Here is a 27255-nt window from a genome sequence, read left to right on the forward strand (position 1 = left end):
CCAAAATGCAGGTGTTTCAGCTTAGCTCAGCTCTTTCTGTGGTTTTGGGGCAGCCAGCAGAAAATACAGAGCGTAGGAGTTGGTAATGTCCTTTCGTTGCGCCGTGATTGGCTCAGTGTTCTGTCATTCAATCGGGCCACTACATCACCGCAACATCTACGCGGAGAGCTAGAAAGTTCAAGCCCCTTGGGTGCTGCCATAGAGGTACATTAGAAGTGCTCATCCAAGAAGGCTCAAGGTCATTGGCCACAGATAAAACGACGTCAAATCACATTATATCTACCGTAGCTTTTATTGGACTGATCATGTCAACATCATCCTTTCAAAATCTTAGCTAGCAAGCTTGACAAGCAGTCATCATGCAAGTTGACAATCTTAATGGAAAATCATTTTCAATACTTATCTTTACTAAATAAAACTTATCGGTGCTCATCAGCCATTGGACATAAACATTAAACAACAAGTTATAAATCAGAAATTGAACAAGCAGTGTGTCAAGAAGCAGTGCGGCTTGGCTCTCGACCTTCGCCAAGTCCGTAGCGGGGTGGCAGTGATGGGACAAGATCGTAACTACAAATTGGATATTACGAAAAAGGGGGTAACACCATGGGACAGAAAAGTTTGAATACATTGGCCATGCTGTCAATCCAGCATGATTTATATCGCGTTCAAAACAACTGGAAACTCGGATCTGGAAAATCTCAGAATTCAGTGAGTTCAAGACAACTGGGAACTTTGATAAAACTAGCTCTGACGGGGAAAATACGGAAAATTATTTTGAACGGTCATCCAACTCGGAATTCCAAGTCGGGATTCGGGTCTTGTTCTAGAGCCCACAAGAAGGACCGCGGCGCCACCTTCCTGTTCAAGTGAGCACAGCACAACTAGGTGAGTCCAAAAATATAATGTATGCTGTTTTATAAATGATGTAATATGCCAGAGAGATATGCATACTTTAGCTAAGAAAGTAACACTAAGTGTACTGTATGTTGTGTAGTAAGCTGTTAGTAGCCCATGTGCCTCACCCTAATAATTTGGCCGCTCTCCTACCTCATAACCTCCCCTACTGTTCTGAGTTGATGGTGCACATGTAGCTTATAGCCTGTTTTAGAGAAATGTAAACATTGAACATTGTAAGAGCTTTCATTGTCTGCGCCGGGTGGGTATAATTTGTGGAACGTTCCAACAGGAATCCGTTCCAATAACTTCGTAAATAACAAGGTTGCCAACAAACAACGCATACAGAGTCGTATAACAGTAGAATGAGATACCGGGTAGGGAGTGAGCTATGTAATTACGTTTTTCACTCCCCACGTTTATTCGGAAAAAAATGTCTCTTCGTTCTAGTAGCCTCCACCATTTCTCATTCGTTGGTTTAGTTATTATTTCCGGTGTTCCTGCATTTGCGGGTGAACTCTGTTGCGCCTCAATTGGGGAATCGCTGTGGTTGAAATGTAACTAATGACCGCAAGCCCCAGTATTTTATTAGCTAGGTGGCTTGTACACAATTGTTACCGATGATACTGTATATACCTACTCGTACTACAGAAGCATGCGTTGTATTTTGCCAAGTTCTCTCTGTGTTAATCCTTTTCCCCAAATATAGCAGGTAACTTGTGTCTATGTCGATGTTGTTGAGTTCATCTTGCCTAGTTAAATAAAGATTAAATAAATTAGAACATTTAAAATATATACTTTTACCTATTTCAGGTAACCCCAAGATGCTTGATTCACTACACCTGCTTTTGAATAACTTTCCAGTCGTTTTTGCTGTACATTCCGACTTTTGAACGTCTGTTTATTGGACATATATATTAGTGTCTAATAAAAAATAGCAACTTATGTAAAGCATCCCATCTGTGTTAAGGTTAAGGTGTGTGTTTCACAACATGTTTTTCATGTGTAACAAATCAAATTGTATTTGTCATATGCGCGGAATACTACATGTGTAGACCTTACAGTGAAATGCTGAAATGAAGCCCTTAGTTGTAAGAATGTGTAAAAATGTGTAAAGTAAAAAATAATAAATAAAAGTAACAAATAATTAAAGATCAGCAGTAAAATAAAAATAGCAAGGCTATATACATGGGGTACCGGTGTTCCTTTCAAGTCCAGTGGTGTAAATTACTTAACAAAAATGTATTTAAAGTACTCCACTACATTCTGTTTATATCTGGGTTTGTTTTTGTATCTGTACTTTTACTCTTTCTGTTTCTTTACAACATTCAATTTTACTTCGCCACATTTTTTAAAGAATATAATATATTTTTTACTCCATACAGTTTCCCTGGCACCCAAAAGTACTTTATGCATTTGAATGCTAAGCCAGACAGGAAAATGGTCCAATTCACACACTTATCAAGAGAACATCCCTACTGCCTCTGATCTAGCGGACTCACTAAACACATGCTTCGTTTGTAAATTATGTCTGAGTGTTCCCATGGCTATTTCATAATTAAAAATACAAGAGAATTGTGCTGTCTGGTTTGCTTAATATATGGAAGGTCAAATAATTTATAATTTTACCACTGACACTTAAGTATCTTTTAGCAATGAGGTTTACTTAGTATTTTACTGGTTCACTTTTACTTGAGGCATTTTCTATTAACATATCTTTACTTGTACTCAAGAATGACAATTGGGTACTTCTTCAACCACTGTTCAAGACGTTTAGCACCCAATACCCAACATTCACTTGGTGGCTTGAAGTAGGAGTGCTGAACTAGGATCTGTTTAGCATTTGTGAGTAGAATGAATAACATTACTGTGACGGGGGGTGGGGGGGGGGGGGGTGTACTGATTCCAGTTCAGCATTCTTAGCCTGAGCCATTTCATAAATGCGTACAGAGGAGCACTTTTCTACGATCAGCTTTGCCTAGATCATTCTGAATCAGTTGTCTCTGGAATAACTTTATATGGACAGGGGTGGGTTTGATCGTAGATCAGCACTCCTTCTCAACACCAGTTGCTGTACCCTAACTTTTTATAATCCAATTTCAATTGCTGTCTATGTCCTTCCGGAACCCCATCTCAACATTGTTCTGTCAAGGCAACAAAAGCAAGTTGGCATGCTCTTGAAATGAATTTAACTCACAACCTCTCCTTTGGGAATTCACCACCATATCTACTACTACAACTATTTTGAAACTATCTTAATATGTGGCTTTCTTCAGGGGGACCAAGACTAGGAACACTTTTGAATGGTCTACAAAGAATGGCCCCAGGTAAAAGTTGGCTTTTGCAGAGTATGTTTGTATTGTTACTCCACAGCAGAGTATGCTATCACAACTCTATTGAAATGACATTTGAAACAAGGTGTCACTTCATTCTTGCTTTTTGATGGGAACTAGCCCCTTTTCCCCTATATACCTCTGGTTTGCTCTTTCAGACCCACAAAGGCAACAAGAAAGAAGTTGCTACATTAACTGTTTCTCTGGGATTTGAACTAGGGGATACATACCTCATGTTAGCTCTTTCATGACAACATCAAAAATGGCTCTCTAAAAAATGCTCTCCTCAGATTTGAACTCTCAAACTCTGGTTTGGGGAGCAAACGCCATAACCACTACTCTACCAGACAGACAGAGACTACATGTTAAGGGGTACTTCAAAATGCACACAAAGACAACACTTCAGAGGTTGGAGAATGGTGTGGCTGCTTGTACTTCTTGGGTCCACCAACCGTTCCTCAATCTTCTTCTGATGACTACAAACATAGATTATGAATCTTCAAAACCTACACTATAGGATGGATGTGTTTAGGAACGGGGGACGAAATTAGAAAGAGGCGTGTTTCCAATTACCAACAAATAGACCCTAGAAATGTTATTCCAAAATCTTAATATTGGAACTTTGTCCCTTCATTTGCCTACTACTGTCTATAAGCTATCATAACATGTGGGTTTTTCTTGGGGACAAGGTATCGGAACGCTTTTGAATGGTCTACAAAGAATGCCCCCAGGTCAAAGTTGCCATCTGCACACAAGGTTTGTAATTTCTCCAAATTAAAGTTTATTGTTACTCCATGACATAATATCACAATACTATTGAAATTACTTTCTTTACAATGTGACTGGAGTGTTGGACTATTTTTTGGCCCTTCCTCTGACACTGCCTAGTATATACAGTAGGTCCTCGATGGTAGGAAGCTTCTACCCAGTGATGTACTCGGCCGTCAGCAATCAAATTTTACATCAGCCGATGTTGAAACCCAGCCTAAAACCCCAAAACGGCAAGCAATGCAGATGCACAGTGGCTAGGAAAAACTCCCTAGAAAGGCAGGAACCTAGGAAGAAACCTAGAGAGGAATCAGGCTATGAGGGGTGGCCAGTCCTCTTCTGGATGTGCCGGTTGGAGATAACAGTACATGGCCAAACGTTCATATCACCAGCAGGCTCAAATAATAATCACAGTGGTTCTAGAGTGTGCAACAGGTCAGCGAGAGTAAATTTCAGGTCCGGGACAAGGTAGCAAGTCCGGTGAATATGTCAGGGTTCCATAGCTGCAGGCAGAACAGTTCAAACTGGAGCAGCAGCACGATCAGGTGGACTGGGGCCAGCAAGGAGTGATCATGCCAGATAGTCCTGAGGCATGGTCCCAGGGCTCAGGTCCTCCGGGATAGAAGGGAGAGGGAGAATTAGAGGGAGCATACTTAAATTCACACGGGACACCAGATAAGACAGGATAAATACTCCAGGTTTAACTGACTGACCCTAACCCCCCTACACAAACTATTGCAACCTAAATACTGTGGCCCCGTCCGACGATACACCCTCAGTAGCGCCTTACAGTCAGATGCCGAGCAGTTTCCATACCAGGAGGGGATGCAACCGGTCAGGATGCTCTTGATGGTGCAGCAGTATAACTGTGTTTTCCATGTTTATATCCATGTTAACCATAACCATATAACCATGTTTTCAGTTTCCTGAGGGGTAAAAGGTGTTATCATGCCCTCTTTCACAACTGTGTTGGTGTGTTTGACTATGATAGTTCGTTGGGGATATGGATATCAAGGAACTTGAAACTTTCAACTTCTCCACTTCAGACCTGTCCATGTTAATGGGGTTCTATTCTGCCCTCCTTCTCCTATAGTCAACAATCAGCTCCTTTTGTCTTGCTCATGTTGAGGGAGAGGTTCTCTTTGCACCACACTGCCAGGTCTCTTACCTCCTCCTTATAGGCCGTCTCATCGTTGTCGGTGATCATGCCTAACACTGTTGTCATCAGCAAACGTAATGGTGTTGGAGTTGTGCTTTGCCATGCAGTCATGGGTGAACAGGGAGTACAGGAGGGGACTAAGCACCCACCTCTGAGTGGCCTTAGTGTTAAGGATCAGCGTGGCAGATGTGTTGTTGGCTACCCTTACCAACTGGGGGCTGCCCGTCAGGAAGTCCAGGATCCAGTTGCAGAGACAGGTGTTTAGTACCAGGATCCTTTGCTTAGTGATCAGCATTGTTGGCACTATGGTGTTGAATGCTGAGCTATAGTCAATTAACAGCATTCTGGGCCTCCCGGGTGGCGCAGTGGTTAAGGGTGCTGTACTGCAGCGCCAGCTGTGCCATCAGAGACCCTGGGTTCGTGCCCAGGCTCTGTCGTAACTGGCCTCGACTGGGACGTCCGTTGGGCGATGCACAATTGGCCTAGCGTCGTCCGGGTTAGGGAGGGCTTGGTCGGTAGGGATGTCCTTGTCTCATCGCACATCGTGTTGCTTTGCTCGAAGCGAGCATAAAAGGCTTTTAGCTCATCTGGTAGGCTCTCATCACTGAGCAGCTTGTGGCTGGGTGTCCCTTTGTAGTCATGAATATTTTCCAAGCCCTTCCACATCCAACAAGCATCAGAGCAGGTGTAGGATTCAATCTTAGTCCTGTATTGACGCTTCAGGACAAGTCTCTAAATGTCCTTGAGTGGGCCAGCCAGAACCCTGACTTGAATCCAATCTAACATTTCTGGAGAGACCTGAAAATAGGTGTGCAGCAAAACTCTCCATCGAACTTGAAAGATCTTGAGAGGATCTACAGAGATGAATGGGAGAAACTCCCCAAATACAGCTGTGGCAAGCTTGTAGCCTCAGACCCAAGGCTGTAATAACTGCCAAAGCTGTTTCAACAAAGTATTGAGTAAAGGGTCTGAATACTTATGTAAATGTAATCACATTTTGATTTAATAAATTGGATTTCCTTTCTAAATGTCACACCCTGATCGGTTTCACCTTTCTCGTGATTGTCTCCACCCCATCCAGGTGTCACTTATTATCCCTAGTGTATATATCCCTGTCTCTGTGCCAGTTTGTCTTGTATGCTTTTCAAGGCAACCAGCATTTTCTCTTGCTCCTGCTTCTATTCTCTTTTGCTAGTCCTCACATTTATTTGTTTAGCCTTGCCTGTTTTCTGGACTCTGTACCCGCCTGCCTGACCATTCTGCCTGCCCTGACCTCAAGCCTGCCTGCCACTCTGTACCTCCTGGACTCTGAACTGGTTGACATTTTGCCTGTCCACGACCATTTTCTTGCCCTTTTGGATTGTTTAATAAATATCAAGACTCAAACCATCTGCCTCCCATGTCTGCATCTGGGTCTCACCTTGTGCTCTTATACTAAACCTGCTTTTGCTTTGACATTGTCCGCTAATTGTGTGTAGATTGATAAGAGAAAACCAATGTAATCAATTGTAGAAGGCTGTAACGTAACAAAATGTCAAACAAGTCAAGGGGTCTGAATACTTTCCGAAGCACAGTAACCATATACTTTTTAACCATATAGTTAAAATCAGAAATGGTAGGTTGAGACTAATACAGTCAGGATAGTGTAACTTATCCCATCATACCCAAGATATTTAGTACAGTCTTCCAATACATTAATCAAGAGTCAATGCCTTTATACCATTATGGTAGTGAAGGCTTTTTAATGCCACTGATGGTAAACACCAACTGTGTGTCCAAATTCCTTTTCATCAATATAATGGTTAACGTTCTTTGTAGAAGTTGCAGAAAGGAAAACACGTACTGTAGCTATGTAGGCTTCCTGCTGGCTACCAATTTTCACACACAAAAAAACACACAATAGGTTGTTTTTTAAATTCAAAATTAAACGAGCATGTGCATTTCTCTAAGAACCTAGGAGGTAAATTTCAGTCAGATAACTGAAAAAAGTGAACTGAAATCCACTATCATTCGCTTATGCCAGCTTAACCATAACCCATCTATACAGTTGTAGTAGGATGTCCCTTGGGGGTCATCCGTACCTATGTAGGACATGCAAGGGTTAGGTTAATAACAGGCTGGAGCTAGAACCTCGTTGTCGCGCGTCTTTATTTTACATCATACTACATGGTGTCAGAAGTGGTTTTAAAATTCACATAAACGTGAAGGAGGTACCAAGTAAATCATACATTCAGGCTGTTTCAAAGCAGGGAGGGCACAGTGTTGGAGATAAAACAGCGCATATCATTATTTTGCTAGCTAACGAGCAAGGACTAAGCTACTGCTAAGCAACATGTTGCAAAAGAGGAAGAAGCTGGCGGGATTTCAGGGTTTGCGACTCCAAGTTCAACGGGCTTTGGCGCAAACACGGACAGGCCGGTGGCTAGTGCTGACGGATTTCGCATTAGTCCCCCGGAGAATTTTGTTTGTATGGACATTCAAAACTGGCCGAAATGGATCAGGCGCTTTGAAAGGTACAGGGTAGCATCAGGCTTAAAAATGAGGCATTTCAAGTTAATACACTGATCTACTCTATGGGTGATGAAGCCGAGGATATATTAAATGCTTCAACGTTGACCGAGGAAGAGAAACTTAACTACAGTGCCGTTAAAGACTGTTTTGAAACGCATTTTGTAGGGAGACACAACATTATTTTTGAGAGAGCTAGGTTTAATATGCGCAAACAGGAGCAGGGTGAAACCACTGACAGTTTTATCACAGCTGTTCACAAACTAGCAGAACATTGTCAGTTTGGCGCGCTCAGGGAAGAGCTGATCCGAGATCGGATTGTAGTCGGAATAAGGAATATATCACTTTCTGAAAAGTTAGTTGGATTCCCAGTTTACCTTGTCCAAAGCTGTAAACCAGGTTAGGCAGAGAAAATACATGCATTTTCATACAGAGCTAAAAAAAAACGGAGGGGAACACAAAACAGAGACAGACGTGGAGAAAACAATCACAGACAGCACCAGTAGCTAGTTCAAATGTTTGTAGCAAATGTGGGAAATCCCCTTTCCACAGATGGAAAGATTGCCCAGCAAAGGATGCTGGGATGCAGGAAATGTCACAGGAGAGGACACTTTTCAGCTGTCTGTCGATTAAAGCAAATGCATGAGGTTTCAGAGGAGGTACAGCAGGACAGCATCTTGCTGGGAGAAGTAAAGGGAAACAATACTGGCTGGCATTCAGACATTAAACTCAATGGGGAGGTTGTGTCATTTAAACTAGACACGGGCAGCAGTGACATCTATCCCAACTAGGCTGTATAGCTATAGCAGAGATGGCCCTTTGCTCTCTACAAACAAAAAACTGTACGGGCCCAGTAATAACATTTTACCAGTGGTAGGGCACTTGGTGATTAAACTGGGGAGTAAAGACAAAAGTGCCATCCAGGATGTCTTCGTCATTGACTCTCTAGCAAGACCGTTGCTGGGGCTGCCAGCAATTGAAGCATTGCAACTCATTGAGAGTGTGAGCGAACTGGAGGACCCAGGTGAGGTTTTCAAAAATAAATTCCCCAAAGTGTTTTCTGGTCTAGGAAGGATAGAAGGTGACTACAAAATCTGCCTGAAAGAGGATGCTGTCCCCTATGCCCTTACCACCCCCCGCCGGGTGCCTATCCCTTTATTGGCCAGAGTAAAGGAAGAGTTGGGGAGGATGGAAGACATTGGGGCGGTGTCTAAAATAGAGAGTCCCACAGACTGGAGTGCAGGGATGGTGGTGGTCCCAAAAGCCAATGGGGAAATAAGGATCTGTGTGGACATGACTAAATTGAATGAGGCACTCTGCAGAGAGAGACACATCTTACCGTCAGTGGAGCAGTCACTGGCTCAGTTGGATGGCTCACAAGTCTTCACAAAGCTGGATGCCCACTCAGGTTTCTAACAGATACCGCTGTCAGAGAGTAGGGCGCTCACAACGTTTATAACACCGTTTGGCCGGTACTGTTTTAATGTTTAGCCATTTGGAATCGCTTCCGGTCCTGAGCATTTCCAAAGACTCATGTCCCAGCTGTTGGAGGGGCTGAGTGGCGTCATAGTCCACGCGGACGATGTGCTCGTGTGCGGAAGGGACAGAGCAGAACATGATGTAAGGCTCACAGCAGTTCTGACCCGACTCCAGGAGACTGGCCTGACACTCTTAAATAAATTTGTAATTTCTTCTACAAAATACAAAAATGTTTAGGTGGATTTGAGAAGTTGTCGGGCTTTGCGTCTTTCAGCAGTGGGGTCTTTGTTTACCAACAACCAAATTAATTAGAAGAAAATAACAACCTCCCTACAATCAAACATGGGGAGGTTATGTTAGGTTATAGGCTACTGAGGAATTATAATGTGGTCGGTCAGCTACTTTGACATCCATGTAGGCTGAAACTACAACTAAATGTTGCCAAGTTCAAACATGTAAGGTAAAACAATAGTGCTATCGAACATTATTAATAGTCTCTTAAAGTGGGGCCAGGACAATGTAGCAACAGTAAATGAGATAATGCAGCATCGGCTTGGGCTTGGGCTGCTGGCCTGTATATCACCTTATTTCACACGGTAATGACACAAGGAGCAGTGTATGATGTAGACTAGGCTACAAGTCTTCAGCTTTAGATTGGCAGATTGAAAAAAAGTGATAGACAATCTCACCTTTGTCCAGGATCTGCCTTGTACTCCAAGGTGGCATAGCAGTTCAGACGTCTTTTGTCCTCGTCTTGTCGTGTCCTGTGTATATATATATATATATATATATATATATATATATATATATATATATATATATATATATATATATATATATATTTACAACTTTTTTCACATACATTTTATTTTTATTTTCCATCAACTCATCTTCAAAACACTCTCCTGCAACCCGCCTCACCAATTTATATTTATAAAAAAGTATTATTTACCTCAAATCTGTAATCCTCCAAGAAGCTAGCCAGAAACTCCAAGAAGCTAGCCTGAAACTAGCCAGAAGCTAATCCAGAAGCTAATCAGAAGCTAGTTAGCTCCTTTACTGGCAAATCGTTAGTATTCAGCTAACCACGGTTTGTGGTCATCAGCTATCCTTTAGCTCGAAAATCTATTGCCAGTTCTGTACGGCGCAGCGCGGCTCGGAACGGAACATACCGGACCAATTTTTTCTCTCCATGTCCCTGGATTTCGACTGCTCTCTGGACATTCATACCCGGATCTCACAGCTAGCTAGCTGCTATCCGTGTGACTATCGGCCTTCGTCGATTCCGGAGCAAACATCAATATTCCGGAGCTAGCCAGCGCCGTCAATCACTCCCGAGTTCCATCAATCACTCCTGGGCTGCAGTCACCTATCCGGACCCGTTTTACTGCCTACGCGGAGCCCCACCGGGCCTTCACAACTGGACTGCTGACGTTATCTACCCGAAGGAGTTCCGGCTGGCTCCTCCGTCGCGACGTTACCTGAACGCCCATCTGCGGCCTGCTAACCGTTAGCTGTCTTACCGGCTGCTATCTGAATAGACAATCGGACAATTTATTTATTTTTATTATTATTATGTTTTCTTCTTGGGCCTCTATAACTATATCTATTGTTTTTATTTTTGTTGTTGTGTGATTTTTTATTAATCCCCTCTACCACACGGAACCCCACTAATCTACTGACGGAACGCAAGAGGTGGCTAATAACAGACCTCCATCCTATGCTAGCTTGCTACCGATGGCCTGGCTAGCTGTCTAAATCACCAACCAACCTCTCCACTCACTGGACCCTTTTGATCACTCGACTAAGCATGCCTCTCCTTAATGTCAATATGTCTTGTCCATTGCTGTTCTGGTTAGTGTTTATTGGCTTATTTCACTGTAGAGCCTCTAGTCCTGCTCACTATACCTTATCCAACCTATTAGTTCCACCACCCACACATGCAATGACATCTCCTGGTTTCAATTATGTTTCTAGAGACAATATCTCTCTCTTCATCACTCAATACATAGGTTTACCTCCACTGTATTCACATCCTACCATACATTTGTCTGTACATTATACCTTGATGCTATTTTATCGCCCCCAGAAACCTCCTTTTACTCTATGTTCCAGACGTTCTAGACGACCAATTCTCATAGCTTTTAGCCGTACCCTTATTCTACTCCTCCTATGTTCCTCTGGCGATGTAGAGGTGAATCCAGGCCCTGCAGTGCCTAGCTCCACTCCTATTCCCCAGGCGCTCTCTTTTGACGACTTCTGTAACCGTAATAGCCTTGGTTTCATGCATGTTAACATTAGAAGCCTCCTCCCTAAGTTTGTTCTATTCACTGCTTTAGCACACTCTGCCAACCCGGATGTTCTAGCTGTGTCTGAATCCTGGCTTAGGAAGACCACCAAAAATTCAGAAATTTTAATTCCAAACTACAACATTTTCAGACAAGATAGAACTGCCAAAGGGGGCGGTGTTGCAATCTACTGCAAAGATAGCCTTCAGAGTTCTGTCCTACTATCCAGGTCTATACCCAAACAATTTGAACTTCTACTTTTAAAAATCCACCTCTCTAAAAACAAGTCTCTCACCATTGCCGCCTGCTATAGACCACCCTCTGCCCCCAGCTGTGCTCTGGACACAATATGTGAACTGATTGCCCCCCATCTATCTTCAGAGTTCGTGCTGCTAGGCGACCTAAACTGGAACATGCTTAACACCCAAGCCATCCTACAATCTAAACTTGATGCCCTCAATCTCACACAAATTATCAATGAACCTACCAGGTACCCCCCCAAAGTCTTAAACACGGGCACCCTCATAGATATCATCCTAACCAACTTCCCCTCTAAATACACCTCTGCTGTCTTCAACCAAGATCTCAGCGATCACTGCCTCATTGCCTGCATCCGTAATGGGTCAGCGGTCAAACGACCTCCACTCATCACTGTAAAACGCTCCCTGAAACACTTCTGCGAGCAGGCCTTTCTAATCGACCTGGCCGGGGTATCCTGGAAGGATATTGATCTCATCCCGTCAGTAGAGGATGCCTGGATATTTTTTTTAAATGCCTTCCTAACCATCTTAAATAAACATGCCCCATTCAAGAAATTTAGAACCAGGAACAGATATAGCCCTTGGTTCTCCCCAGACCTGACTGCCCTTAACCAACACAAAAACATCCTATGGCGTTCTGCATTAGCATCGAACAGCCCCCGTGATATGCAGCTGTTCAGGGAAGCTAGAAACCATTATACACAGGCAGTTAGAAAAGCCAAGGCTAGCTTTTTCAAGCAGAAATTTGCTTCCTGCAACACTAACTCAAAAAAGTTCTGGGACACTGTAAAGTCCATGGAGAATAAGAACACCTCCTCCCAGCTGCCCACTGCACTGAAGATAGGAAACACTGTCACCACTGATAAATCCACCATAATTGAGAATTTCAATAAGCATTTTTCTACGGCTGGCCATGCTTTCCACCTGGCTACTCCTACCCCGGACAACAGCACTGCACCCCCAACAGCAACTCGCCCAAGCCTTCCCCATTTCTCCCAAATCCATTCAGCTGATGTTCTGAAAGAGCTGCAAAATCTGGACCCCTACAAATCAGCCGGGCTAGACAATCTGGACCCTTTCTTTCTAAAATTATCTGCCGAAATTGTTGCCACCCCTATTACTAGCCTGTTCAACCTCTCTTTCGTGTCGTCTGAGATTCCCAAAGATTGGAAAGCAGCTGCGGTCATCCCCCTCTTCAAAGGGGGGGACACTCTTGACCCAAACTGCTACAGACCTATATCTATCCTACCGTGCCTTTCTAAGGTCTTCGAAAGCCAAGTCAACAAACAGATTACCGACCATTTTGAATCTCACCATACCTTCTCTGCTATGCAATCTGGTTTCAGAGCTGGTCATGGGTGCACCTCAGCCACGCTCAAGGTCCTAAACGATATCTTAACCGCCATCGATAAGAAACATTACTGTGCAGCCGTATTCATTGATCTGGCCAAGGCTTTCGACTCTGTCAATCACCACATCCTCATCGGCAGACTCGACAGCCTTGGTTTCTCAAATGATTGCCTCGCCTGGTTCACCAACTACTTCTCTGATAGAGTTCAGTGTGTCAAATCGGAGGGTCTGCTGTCCGGACCTCTGGCAGTCTCTATGGGGGTGCCACAGGGTTCAATTCTTGGACCGACTCTCTTCTCTGTATACATCAATGAGGTCGCTCTTGCTGCTGGTGAGTCCCTGATCCACCTCTACGCAGACGACACCATTCTGTATACTTCCGGCCCTTCTTTGGACACTGTGTTAACAACCCTCCAGGCAAGCTTCAATGCCATACAACTCTCCTTCTGTGGCCTCCAATTGCTCTTAAATACAAGTAAAACTAAATGCATGCTCTTCAACCGATCGCTACCTGCACCTACCCGCCTGTCCAACATCACTACTCTGGACGGCTCTGACTTAGAATACGTGGACAACTACAAATACTTAGGTGTCTGGTTAGACTGTAAACTCTCCTTCCAGACCCATATCAAACATCTCCAATCCAAAGTTAAATCTAAAATTGGCTTCTTATTTCGCAACAAAGCATCCTTCACACATGCTGCCAAACATACCCTTGTAAAACTGACCATCCTACCAATCCTCGACTTTGGCGATGTCATTTACAAAATAGCCTCCAATACCCTACTCAACAAATTGGATGCAGTCTATCACAGTGCAATCCGTTTTATCACCAAAGCCCCATATGCTACCCACCATTGCGACCTGTACGCTCTCGTTGGCTGGCCCTCGCTTCATACTCGTCGCCAAACCCACTGGCTCCATGTCATCTACAAGACCCTGCTAGGTAAAGTCCCCCCTTATCTCAGCTCGCTGTTCACCAAAGCATCTCCCACCTGTAGCACACGCTCCAGCAGGTATATCTCTCTAGTCACCCCCAAAACCAATTCTTTCTTTGGCCGCCTCTCCTTCCAGTTCTCTGCTGCCAATGACTGGAACGAACTACAAAAATCTCTGAAACTGGAAACACTTATCTCCCTCACTAGCTTTAAGCACCAACTGTCAGAGCAGCTCACAGGTTACTGCACCTGTACATAGCCCACCTATAATTTAGCCCAAACAACTACCTCTTTCCCAACTGTATTTAATTTTTATTTATTTATTTATTTTGCTCCTTTGCACCCCATTATTTTTATTTCTACTTTGCACATTCTTCCATTGCAAAACTACCATTCCAGTGTTTTACTTGCTATATTGTATTTACTTTGCCACCATGGCCTTTTTTGCCCTTACCTCCCTTCTCACCTCATTTGCTCACATTGTATATAGACTTGTTTATACTGCATTATTGACTGTATGTTTGTTTTTACTCCATGTGTAACTCTGTGTCGTTTTATCTGTCGAACTGCTTTGCTTTATCTTGGCCAGGTCGCAATTGTAAATGAGAACTTGTTCTCAACTTGCCTACCTGGTTAAATAAAGGTAAAATAAAATAAATAAATAAAACAGTCTTGATGCTCTAGAACACAGCAAAGGAGTCAGTCTATGATTTCAAGCACTTATAATGAGCACCTAGACGACAGACACTTGTGTAGCATTGACTGCACTTCTACTTGCACTAATGTGTGGTCAATTAGACATTAATGACAAGAAATGACTAGAAACCTTGTAAATACTTTACTTAACCCTTGTGTAGTCTTAACATTCTGTTTACCCCCCTTGTCCCAAGGGTAAAAAATAACCTGCTTTCACTAAACCCTGAAAATAAGCAGCTTAATTGAATTTTAAAGGCCAAATCTATTTTGAATGAATAAACAACCTGTCATTCATCACAAACTTTGTGAATATCTGGGTTTTCCAGAAATACTGCATTTAGTCAGTGGACACCACTCGTTTTTATTACAACACACCTGTCATTATTGTTTTCTTTACTAAAGCAGAGGTTTATTATTATTATTACTGCTAAAGGTATTGCAAAGTTATCAACATGTTGTTTTTCAAGAGATAGCACTTGTATAGCCTAAGACAGTAGCAGAAATGTGCAGAAAGTAGTTTGAAAATATTTCTATTGAAGGGAACAATAACAGTCTTGAGCTTTTTGGAATAAGTTGTGATATATTCTGATATACAGTACAATGAGGAAGTCTTCTCTACTCTTCTCCCATTTTTTAAACCATTGTCCTCACCTGCAAGGTGTATAAACCTTGTGTAGAATGTTCTTTAATAGAGTTGGGATAACGTACTATGTCGTGGAGTAACAATATAACCCTTGTGTGCAGATGGCTACTTTGACCTGGGGGCATGCTTTGTAGACCATTCAAAAGCGTTCCGATACCTTGTCCCCAAGAAAAAACCCACATGTTATGATAGCTTATAGACAGTAGTAGGCAAATGAAGGGACAAAGTTCCAATATTAAGATTTTGGAATAACATTTCTAGGGTCTATTTGTTGGTAATTGGAAACACGCCTCTTTCTAATTTCGTCCCCCGTTCCTAAACACATCCATCCTATAGTGTAGGTTTTGAAGATTCATAATCTATGTTTGTAGTCATCAAAAGAAGATTGAGGAACGGTTGTTGGATCCAAGAAGAACAAGCCCCCACACCATTCTCCAACCTCTGAAGTGTTGTCTTTGATGTGTGCATTTTGAAGTACCCCTTAACATGTAGTCTCTGTCTGTCTGGTAGAGTAGTGGTTATGGTGACAGTTTCAAATCCAAAAAGTGAGTTTCTTAGAAAGCCATTTTTGATGTTGCCTTTTGTTGGCATGAAAGAGCTAACTTGAGGTGTGTAGAGGGGTAGGGGATTGTTCCCATCAAATATCAAAAAATGAAGTGACACCTTGTGTAGAATGTTCTTTAATAGAGTTGTAATAACGTATCAGTAGAAAATGTATAAATGATTTGACCTTCCCTATATTAAAAACCAGACAGCACAACTTTCTTGTTTTTTTATTTAAGAAATAGCCATGGGAGCACTCAGACATGATTTACAAACACAGGTCCCCCGTGTTTGAGGCATTTGTGTTTGAGCACCCAATGTTTTGTGAGTGCATTAAATAGCACAGTAGTGAACTCTCTGTTTCCTGCGTATGACTCCACACCCACGACACCCGGAGCGTTACAGGAGGGCTTTGCCCTCTGCAGTGGATGGGGTCATCATCCCAAAACCTGACAGGCGTGGTATATCAGACCGTGTACCACAGGTATAACAAAACATGTATTTTTACTGCTCTAATTTACATTGGTAACCAGTTTATAATAGCAATAAGGCACCTTGGTGGTTTGTGATATATGGCCAATATACCACGGCTAAGGGCTGTGTCCAGGCACTCTGCTTTGAGTTGTGTGTAAGAACAGCCATTAGCTGTGGTATATTGGCCATATATCACACTTCCTCGAACCTTATTGCTGAAACATGTCAGATCACTTTTATACGATTTTGACATTTAATCTCAGAAACCACACTATTCCAATCATCCCTGAAAAGGCAATTGTTGAAAAAGTGCATCCCGAAGGGGATGTCGAGAAGAAGTGCAAATGCTGTGCTAAGTTTCTTTCTGTCAGCAAGTCAACCCAATCTCATTCTTCTGGATAGTCATTCCCAAGCTATGCTGAAGTTCCTCCTTTTATCAGATCATTTGGAGATCATTCATCCAAATGGAGTCTCCTATTATACTGTTATTATACTCCTAATAGATGCTTTGACACACACCTTGCAAGTAGAGTAAGTAGACAGAGTCTTCGACAGCATCTGAGGTGTGTATGTCGACTGCTTTCCTATACACGCTTAGAAAACAAAGGTGCTATCTAGAACCAATAAGGGTTATTCGGCTGTCCCCATAGAAGAACCCTTTTTGGTTCCAGGTAGAACCGTTTTTGGGTTCCATGTAGAACCCTTTCCACTGAGGGTTCTCCTATGGGGACAGGCGAAGAACCCTTTTGTAACCCTTTTTTCTAAGAGTGTTGAGTAAGTAGACTGAGTCTTCGACAGCATCTGAGGTGTGTATGTTTACTCCCGGACTCTCCAGCCTGCTGTCTGTGAACTTACTTCTTTATTAACACAGCTTCTCTGTGTTAATAATAATCACTTTATTGTCCGTTTATAACCCTCGCCAGCTCAAATTAGCCTCTTGTCCCTGAATTTATTCAAGGGATAGTGGCCCTATGCTTTCCCCCTACACACAGTAGTGATAGGATACAGTATTTTCATTAGTCTCGAAAATAGGATGAAATGACATTTGACATGTATGCTTATGCGTTTCTGTCTATGTTCTGTTTTAAACAATTTGTGTGAAACAAAAGATATGTGGTGCACATAACATGATATTTTCTTTGTGTAGGCCATTAGAGAGCATAGATCTGCTGTGTTAGAACTGTTTTACAATAGTGCCACGTTTTGGCTTACTTTGAGACACTTTCGGTCAGAGCTTCATACAGGAAGAGGTTGTGTGGTTCACTTTAGAACGGTGTGGTTAACTGGGAATGTGTCCAAGGACTTGGACCATCTCCCACGACAAGAGTCTGGAAGGAAGCATAAGAAAGATGCAATTTCTCACTCACAGTTTCAAACAATTGTTTGGCGCCGGTGTCAACCTATTGTTTTGATATACAGTCATTTCATTGTGGTTTCTGAGGCTCCACTAAAATATCCTATCGCTTTCTTCAATCCTTCCATTATTTTTAGCACAATGTTCAGGAACACTAAGATTATAACACTATGTGTTTGCAGTTTATACAGTTGTTTGCCCTGTAACTGGACAGCTTTGTTTGGTGTTTTTTTTTATGTGGAATGGAACTGAACCAACTCTACTTTGTCTTTCATACAGTAGTTATGTTGTCATGCAGGTGCCAGCATGGCTGTGGCCTCCCACCCAGCCTTGTACAATAGTCACAACTAAAAGAGAGGATCAGCAAGGATCTTATTTGTCCGTGGCAGGACAATGTTTTATGTGCTACATCTCAGTCAATATCTGAGTTTGAAGTATCTTCATTTATTAGAATAGTCCTTGTGGTGAAGTCACACACCTACACACAATTGCTTGGTTAGAAAATAGGCTTATTTCCTGCCGTTTCACAATGTGGTGCAATCACTTCACAGACAGATTCATGCCAATGATGTTAGTGTCACATTGAACAAAGAGTTTCAGTGAGTAAATAGCTTCAGTATGGAATAGACATTATTAAGAAAATATTGCATTAACATTAAAGGAACGTTTGCGATAATATAACAGAAAACCACTACCCAGACAAACATAATAAAATATGACTTATCCTGAGATATGACTCATGAGATATCATAAACATGGTTGTTGTTTTTTGTAAGCAAATAAAAATTGCTTAAAGATATACTGATATCTTAAATGGGTCATCATCCACATACATTTTTGTTTGAGTTTTAAATGAATTATATACAAATTGACTCTTGAAGAATATAACGTACGCCTCATGAGCTTAGTTCATCTGTCCTACCCCATCAGAACCCAAAATAGACGGGTTTTGTTTTAAATACATTTTTTGTAAGCAATGTAATTGTGAACAAAACACTGTATTGCCTCAAAACATGGTTAACAGTATCATTTTGAGCACCTGGAGAGAATGGAATGGAGAGGGAAGGAATCATCACTGAGATCAGAGATAAATCTTATGGTGCCTGAGAAATTATTTTTCACCCAGATGTAAGTGTTGCCCAGCACCAGTTCAGGGAAGCTGCAGTGGTCGGGTAATGTGACGTAGTGAGGGGAAGGGACGGCGCTGACATGGCCACGCGAGGCCTGCATGTACATGGCGTTCACCATCACGATGGACCGCTCATTCATCTTCACAGACACACTCTCCACTGTCCCTACCAGAACTGAGACACACACACACTTTAGATCCGTGTTGTGAAGCTACTGTAAATCAATTAGTCTAAGTGCTTCCCAAAGGGATTCAAGTACTTCCCACAAAAGTAGATTCAAGGGCTTCCCAATGCTCTTGCTAAAGGTCAAAGTATTGAGTAATGTTTCCTGTAATCTTGTGCTTCAAACTGGAGGCCTTACCTCTGCTGTGACACAGGACTTCAGTCTTCAGATCCCCCAGTGGTAGAAGCCTGGGTCCTGAGGACAATGAACAACAGTCTAATCAAATGGACAGAGACAGACTCCAGGCAGGGACCCATGAAAAGACATCCCCTTTATCTTATGCATGTATGCCATTTAGGGGACGCTTTTATCCAAAATAAACTTAGTCACGAGTGCATTTTTACATATGGGTTGTCCTAGGAATCAAACCCACTACCCCAGCATTACAAGCGCCACGCTCTACCAACTGAGCTACAAAGGACAACATGAATAACATATAGAATATTCATATCACTCGTCTGCCCTGTAGGTAGGTCTTTCGGAGACCTTTCAGAGATAAATCAAATATGGATGAAAAACGGGTATCAAGTTTGGATTGTATCCGGTTCCCACTGACCTGGAATCATGTTCTTGCTGGTGGTGTGTGGTTCAGGCCTTGGGTGCAGGACCCCCGCGCAGCAGGACCACAGGGATGAGTTGGGGTAGCGGTGCCCACAGCAGGTGAACCCTTGCTGGGTAGGATAGAGCAGGTCTAGCCCTGGGGCAGAGCAGCAGGTCTGGGTGGAACCGGCCTCCATCAGGACACTCCCACAGCATTGGGCCTCCTCTGAGAGTCTGTCCTGAAACTGCAGGTCGTACAGAGTCCCTGCACAGCACTTCATCTGGTCACAGCTGGGGTCATAAGCCTTGACTCCGCAGCAGGACTTGTTCCCCCACTTGCTGTGTCTGGGCAGAGACTTTTTTTTTGATCTCTCTATATCAAAAGAGTCCATATCATCTCTCAGAATTTGGTTCCGGTTGTGCTGTCATGTTGGGTGACATCAGAGCCATATGTACTGATGATTATTTATCATTGATTAGATTTGACCCATTCTATTTCGATGAATAGCTCTCAAGGAAATGGGATCTGGAGAGTTCTAGCTATAAAAATGAGTTTTAGCCAGTTGATTACTTGAAATCGACAGATTGACAGATTGAGCAATGAAGAGAGATGACCAGTAGCATGTATTCATGGATGCCATGGGAAGCCAGGCTTCCCCCAAAATATATGTACCAAGAAAAAAATATATCTCTTTTTGTTTTTATAATTTTCCTTCAATTAGCAAGAGGCTGAATGTATCTCACCGGAGAAAGCATCCGAAAGAGCGAAACAGAGCCCCTCTGTATGTCAGCCATCTATCTGATGCTGTCAGGTCATAAAGAGTATGACATTGTTGCCACGTATAGCATTAGATGCAAGGGAAACCGTTGAGCACTTGGCCTCCCTTGATAAAAAAAAAATATATAAAATAATAGCCCATCAACATTGAGCTACACTGAGTGAGTTCAACTGTGAATGTTCCTGGTGCACCAAAACAGAGTGTCAAGGGAAACAAGTTTGGATTTGGCTTCACTCTTATCACATCAAATAAAAATAAATACGTTGTTGACAGAAACTATTTCAATTGTTGAATCTCGTTGTGTTGTTGTCCTCTGGTGGCTAGCTAACTGAAATTGTCCCTTTGCCAAATTAGTCATGGATGGAGATAGGGATTTGGACTTGTGGTTTTACTTAATTCTCCGTACTGGCCAATGATTATAACGGTGATTCTGATCCACCCATTAATTCATACATTGTTGTGCCCCTGGCCTGAGAGGATGGAAGTTCAATATGTAGCTAGATGTAGAAGGCTAATGTTAACTAGCTAACGTTGCCCACGAAAGGAAGTTAGGCTAGCAAGCAAGCATTTTAGCCAGGTAGCCTAGGAAAACAAAAAATTGACAGTGTCATAGACCATAGATCTTTTAGTTGTCACTGTATTAGACTAAGCAGAGGTGATTTGCTGATGCTGAAATGTTGAAGTCGAAATGGTGCTGAAATAGTGAAGGCAGCTCCTGTTTTCTTTGCAACTTGCGGTAACTCTCTATGGTTCTAAATCATTAGTTGTTTAGTAGTCTGAAACATTCTTGCTTGACCATGTAATATGCTTTGTGGACAACACCAGACAGAGCTTGCTCTCCAGTTTTGTGATGAAACAAAAGTGTAGTTGAATTTATTTTGATTCAAACGAAAGTAGATTCAAGTGCGTCACTGACAACTGCACTGCACAGACCTCCCGCTTATTTCTTGACCAAAGTATTGAGTAATGGTATCAGTGTAAATTCAGACTGCCATGCAAGTTCTTGGGGAAAGCACTACAGGTTGCGACCCACAGTTTGAATGACAGGGTCTGAGCCTTTAACATTAGAGCATTGTTTGTTAATTATGTGTTCGCCCACGTTTCCACTTGTTCTCTAGAGAATTTAGATCAGCGTGTGAAACCCAATGAGACAAGATCGAAATTGTGGGGGGAAGTGGAATGAGGGGTAAAATACATACAAAATAAATATATATATATATTTCCAGTCTGTCAGGTCATGATACATTTTTACGTATTTCCAATTAACAGACTTCAGTCAATAATAAACACAGTTTAAATGAAAAATACATTAGTAATGTTCCTAAAATCACAAACAACCATCAACCAGCTTCCTCCCATAGCAACGGGAAGTAGGGATGCTGAGGGTGCTGTAGCACCACTTGAAAAATCACAATAAAATATATATTTATTTTTTTATTTAAAATTAAATAAATTGTGCACTAGGCCACCTGGGGAGCACTGGTACCCATCCTCCACCTCACAGTGCAAGGTCTGGTTACAGCACAGCACCCCTCGGTCCTCTACACCATACGGAGTTGTACCACAGCACTGGGAGAGAGACACACCAGTCAGCAGGGTATCAACAACACACACACAACATGAATAACAGACATGCAGACACACCGTGGCATGCACATACCCAAAAAAGAGAGTCTAACTTTCTTACCAGGGGACCTGTGCACTCATCCTCTACCAACAGTGCTAAGCGTTAGAAAAGAGACCTCTAGTTATCCGTCGTCTGACACACTCTCACACAAAAGAGGAGCTGCTCTACTCTCAACTGGTTGCAGGGTGGGGCTTACAGAACTAAATGTGCTGTCAGAACTGACATGGTACCGCATAGAGCCCAAGTAAAGCAAACACCATAAATAGTTATTGTTACTGGTAAATCACGGGGCAGAGTTTCTCCCTGGCAGACTTTTAGATCAAGCAGCACTCTAGAAAATTGGCCTTGAGTATAGGGACACCCTCTTCCCACGGGGGCCCTGTCTAAACATTCTGAGTGGACTGAAATGTGTCTGTGGACAACGTATAGTGTCAGCCTTGCCTTAAAATGTCACGAGTTATTTTGACCATTTAAAAATGTACAAATACACAGATACATCCCTGTGCTGTACAGCATTGTCTTTATGCCTTGACAAACAACAACTCAACAAGCGTATGGAAGATTTAGCTGTTTTACTTCAATTTGACTGAGATGAGGAGAACTGATTTTTATGTAGTGGAGGAGGTTCAGTGAACTAAGCTTCAGCCGTAGGCCTGTGAGCTCTGTGGGCTAATGGACTTACCAGGTTTTTTCCAAGCACCCTATTGGACAGCTTCCCGGCACAGCAGATTTTACTGTCTGGATTGTAAACCTGAGAGCCACAGCTAGCACCATTGTAGAGATCTGGTTAGAGAGATGGGAAGGAGGAAGGACAGAGATGGGGATGGTGGTGATGATCAGATCAAGACGGGTAAATAATCTGTCTAACCTGGCAGCATTTACTGTACATACTGTAAAATCAGCATCCATACAATACAGTGCGATGACTGCTGAACAAAACGGGTCATCTGTTACGCATATGGACTGCTCTTTCATCTACATATAATGCAATATGGCCTTTGTGAAAACCCCCAGAATTTGCAGAGATTGGGTGATTCGACTGATGATATAAAACAGCTGTTTAATGCTGTTTCCTCCCATGTGTGGTTTGTGGGAAAGTGGATACCTCGTCAGTTGCATGACTGAATGCATTCAACCAAAATGTGTCCTCCTCATTTAACCCAAACCCTCTGAATCAGAGGTGCCTCCACGTCATTGGCGCTCAGAGAACATTATCTTATTTTCGTGGTTGAACGCCTAATCTTCCACAAGAACTCACACAAACGTGTCTCATTTAAGATTTTATTTTTTATTTTTCATTATAGATTTAATAACGCTTTCTGGAGTCTCATGGAATACATTTCCAATGTCTCCATCGTGTGTGCTTCTCTGTCTGCACGTGTATACTGTCTTACATGGGGTGTGGCGTAGTGTTCCCTCACAGCAGGTCTGGTCGTGGAAGTGACTTTGTCCCTGGAGAGATGTAGGGTTCACACAGCAACGTTCTGGCACCTAGACCACAGGGCTGTTTCCCTGACATACTGGAGGCAGATGGAGAAAAAGACAGAGTGGGGAGGACCTCTGCAGGAAGTGCAGCTCAGAGCAAGGTAATGTACAGGAAGTCTATAAACTGGGAAAGTTAAACTATTTGTTTGTCATTGCATCTGCCTCCACAGTTTACCAGGGGAAGACATTCATTTCAAAGGATCCATATGCACAGTACACACCCACAATTAGATGCCATACAACACATGCACATAAATACATTAACAGACCATAAACATACAGTAGAAATGTATACAAATACACACATACAAGCATAGTTCAAAAATATTATTTAAAAAAATAAAACAATCTATCATGTTTCTAATTATTCCACCACACTTGTTCTACAGGCAATCCTTTACAGTTAAAGTGCCCATTGGAGGTTATCTCAGTGTCAATGTGCTTGTTGGCAGACCAATGCCAAAAGGCAAAACCCACAAGGAAAAATAAAGCAATATCTGACACCTGCAGATGTTCAGTAAATATTAAAGAACATTTGGAAAAACTGACATGTAGTGGGTGTTTTTATTTGCATCTTAATGATGTTGCATCATTTAAAATGGATGCCATCCCATTGTGGCTTTTAGCCATTGGACAACAATTATATTATATTCAAACCTGAAATGGTTGAATTGAACATTGAATAAAGAAAGTGAAACATGAGGTTCATTATATGGTTGAAGGCCAAAGGCAACCTTACCATTTTGGAGAAGTCGGAGCAATTCCCAAGTGCTGGGGGAAAAAAAGGAACAAAACGCACACAAAGATGACAAACTATCATAACGTGAAGTTTCATTACAACCATACAAAGTAGGTTTCCTTTTTTTTTTTTTCTAACATTAGACCCTGATGATGCACAGCAGCTTGCATTGAGAGGCTCTGGAGAGAGTGGTTCAGAATCGAAGCAGCAGCAGTGGCTTCGCTGGTCAAACTGGTGGTCTCCACAGCACTGGTGGTGAACGGACATTTTGGTCAGTACCTTCTTTCCTTTAACGACATTTCCACAGCAAAGCTGGTGGTCTTCGTTGTAAAGCTCTGCAGAACAGGTAATAAGGACTGATCAGATGTACTGTTTAAACGACTGAATGGCTTTCAAGTGCTCAAGTCTAACGGTCTTGACATTGTGACGGGGAGTGAGCATAGAAGCCGTGAGGTGCAGGTGGGAAATTGGGAAACTTCTTCCAAACAGTTTTCGGAGCAGACAGATGTAAGGGGTGCGTAATCGATGGCAGGGAAGTCAGACGCAGGAGAGCTGAACTTGGTAATAGCCGGAGCAGTTTAACAGTAAAACCCACGGCATAAAAATAACAAGATAATTGGGTCCAAAAACCCGTCACGCATCAAACAACACATGCACAAGCACTTACAATAAGCAATCCCACACAAAGACATGAGGGGAACAGAGGGTTATATACACAACAAATGATTGAGGGAATTGAGGAAAAACAACACAAAACACATGGAAAATTAAAAGTGTTTCGATGATGGCTAGAAGACTGGCGACGCCGAGCGCCACCCGAACAAGGAGAGGACCCGACCTCTATTGGAAAGACAGTTTGAAAGCAAAGTCTAAAATGCACACCACGACAACATCTCTGTTTATGCCTTTGTGAAGAATAAAACAAACACAACTACATAATCGATGATGACATCAATAGATGTGAATAGACCTGATCTCGCTGACCTTTTCCGCAACACTTGGAATGGGGTTGGGTCCTGGTTAGGATCTGAGAGTCACAGCACAGCTGGTTGAGTGGGTCATAGGCCTGACACCCACAGCAATCTGACACCAGCTGGCTCACATTAAGAGTCAGCTGACCTGCATCGATTGAATAACAGATAAACACATATTGAAAGAACTTGGGAGGTGCTGAGAAAATAACTTTTCACAGTTACCAGGTTTGAGTGAATACTGTAGATGCCATGGGATACTGCTAGGAGACATGACTCTGTCTGTCTCACCTTCACAACAGGAAGCCTGGGTGAGGTTAAAGACCCTGTTTCCACAGCAAGACAGCCGCATCCTCTTTATGCAGTACTCTTTCACAGCAAGTGTAATCTAGAACGTCATAATTCAGCCCACCGCAGACGTGATCTCTGGCAGACCTGAAAGGCAGAGGCTCATCTTCATGTCTAGAGGTCATTTTCTATATCTACTTGCAGCACATATACTAAGGCTGCATTCCTCCCCTCAGCCCTCAAATTTAGTGGACTTCTGATGATGTATCATGACGTCTGACGAGTATACACTTGCAGGGCGAGGGAGGAAGGAATGCTTTTTAAATGGACCTTCCTTGCCTGGAAATTCGTCACTCGTCAGCTGTGTTTTCAGCCACAGGTAGCTTATTGGTGCATTATATGTGTCACAGTCAATTATGATTGCATGTTTACCTATATTAACTATATCATTATTAATATACGCCTACTGTATGATAGCTAGCGAATGAATTACCTAACCAACGTCAGCCTGCCTAGCTGGAACTTCTGAAGAAGGAAAATGTTTTATTTCTACAATTTCCAAAAGCGAAACAAACAAAAACATCAGTTTTACGAGACGTATTTACGAGACGTGTTTGTGCATTTCAAACTTATTTACATTCATTTTTACTTGTATGTTGACTCCATATTGACGTTGAGGTTTTGAGTTTTGGCAGACTTTTCTTAGTGGATGTACTGTACAATCATTGCGAATTGAATTATAGGTCGTTTCAGGCCCGAAGTGAACATAATTGTATACTCGCAAAGTCCACTAAAATGAGGGCTGAGGGGTTTACGTTGTAAACTTCCCTGGCTTGGCAAATCATTTGGACCGACGACAAATATAGCCGCAGAGATTACGCCAAGGACATAAGGCAAGGGTAAATTGACGAGCGTGTGTCTTTTATGAGTTTGAAACACAGCCATAGACAGAGTGGAGTCACAATGCTCACAAATACAGAGTCACATCATGATGACACATCTTAATTAAAGGTATTTAAAATATATATATATATTTCACCTTTATTTAACCAGGTAGGCTAGTTGAGAACAAGTTCTCATTTGCAACTGCGACCTGGCCAAGTTAAAGCATAGCAATTCCACACATACAACAACACAGAGTTACACATGGAGTAAACAAAACATACAGTCAATAATAAATTACAACAACAAAGGTAGTAGGATGAATTTGCCCTTAAACACTATCAGGTCAATTTTTCATATCCCCGCTTAAGATTTGAGCCCTAGGGCAGCTTCTACCCAGAGCACACATAATAAGGGTACTTGCTATACTCACGTGTCGTAGAACTTCCCAGCATGGGCAGAGACTGGAACTCCTAAAGGATTGACTTGCCCTGTGAAACGTGGAACATCCTCACATCAAGACAAAGCGCTGGCTACGTATTCTGTGAAAAGCTCGATCTCAGGTCATGAGGAAGGCGTGATATTTGCAAAACGCTCACTAAGAAAATATTCCTACTGTCAATTGCTTTACAGTTAAACCAAATTAAAGTGATTCATAATTTTTTCTTTAAAAATTGCATTTTATAATTGCCAATCAGTGACTGAAGTTGATAGGATAAAATGCATAGAGATAATTCTATGATAAAATGCCTGAAAAACTGAGTAAGTTATACCTTACTCAATATATTGTCGGGAAACAACGGTATATCTATGGTTAGCGCTCCCTAAAGTTATCTGCAGCTCAATAGAAGTTATTTGAATTAAAAAACCTTATTGAGCTTAATATCCCCAAAGCTCTATA

General features: G+C 42.3%; 1 protein-coding gene, 1 long non-coding RNA gene and 1 other non-coding gene across 3 annotated transcripts; 1 reads left to right on the forward strand and 2 right to left on the reverse strand.

Annotated features, from left to right (window-relative positions):
• Positions 1-339: 339 nt before the first annotated feature.
• LOC116353615 (uncharacterized) lies at positions 340-25204 on the forward strand. The gene is made up of 3 exons (XR_004203093.1): positions 340-888; positions 23400-23575; positions 24357-25204. It is a non-coding gene; the product is annotated as an uncharacterized LOC116353615 (long non-coding RNA).
• On the reverse strand, positions 15834-20791 carry LOC116353614 (uncharacterized). The gene is made up of 3 exons (XM_031790461.1): positions 19600-20791; positions 19182-19238; positions 15834-18994 (listed from the first exon to the last, which is right to left on the reverse strand). Exons 1-3 carry the CDS (start codon positions 19973-19975, stop codon positions 18717-18719), a joined length of 711 nt encoding a protein of 236 aa, XP_031646321.1. The 5' UTR covers positions 19976-20791; the 3' UTR covers positions 15834-18716.
• Positions 20870-26939, reverse strand: LOC109905417 (uncharacterized). The gene is made up of 8 exons (XR_004203092.1): positions 26788-26939; positions 25476-25619; positions 25198-25332; positions 24493-24548; positions 24214-24245; positions 23384-23509; positions 22672-22772; positions 20870-21931 (listed from the first exon to the last, which is right to left on the reverse strand). It is a non-coding gene; the product is annotated as an uncharacterized LOC109905417 (transcript).
• Between the last annotated feature and the right edge of the window lie 316 nt (positions 26940-27255).

This window comes from Oncorhynchus kisutch, linkage group LG15, assembly GCF_002021735.2.
Source record: "Oncorhynchus kisutch isolate 150728-3 linkage group LG15, Okis_V2, whole genome shotgun sequence".
Lineage (NCBI taxonomy): Eukaryota > Metazoa > Chordata > Actinopteri > Salmoniformes > Salmonidae > Oncorhynchus > Oncorhynchus kisutch.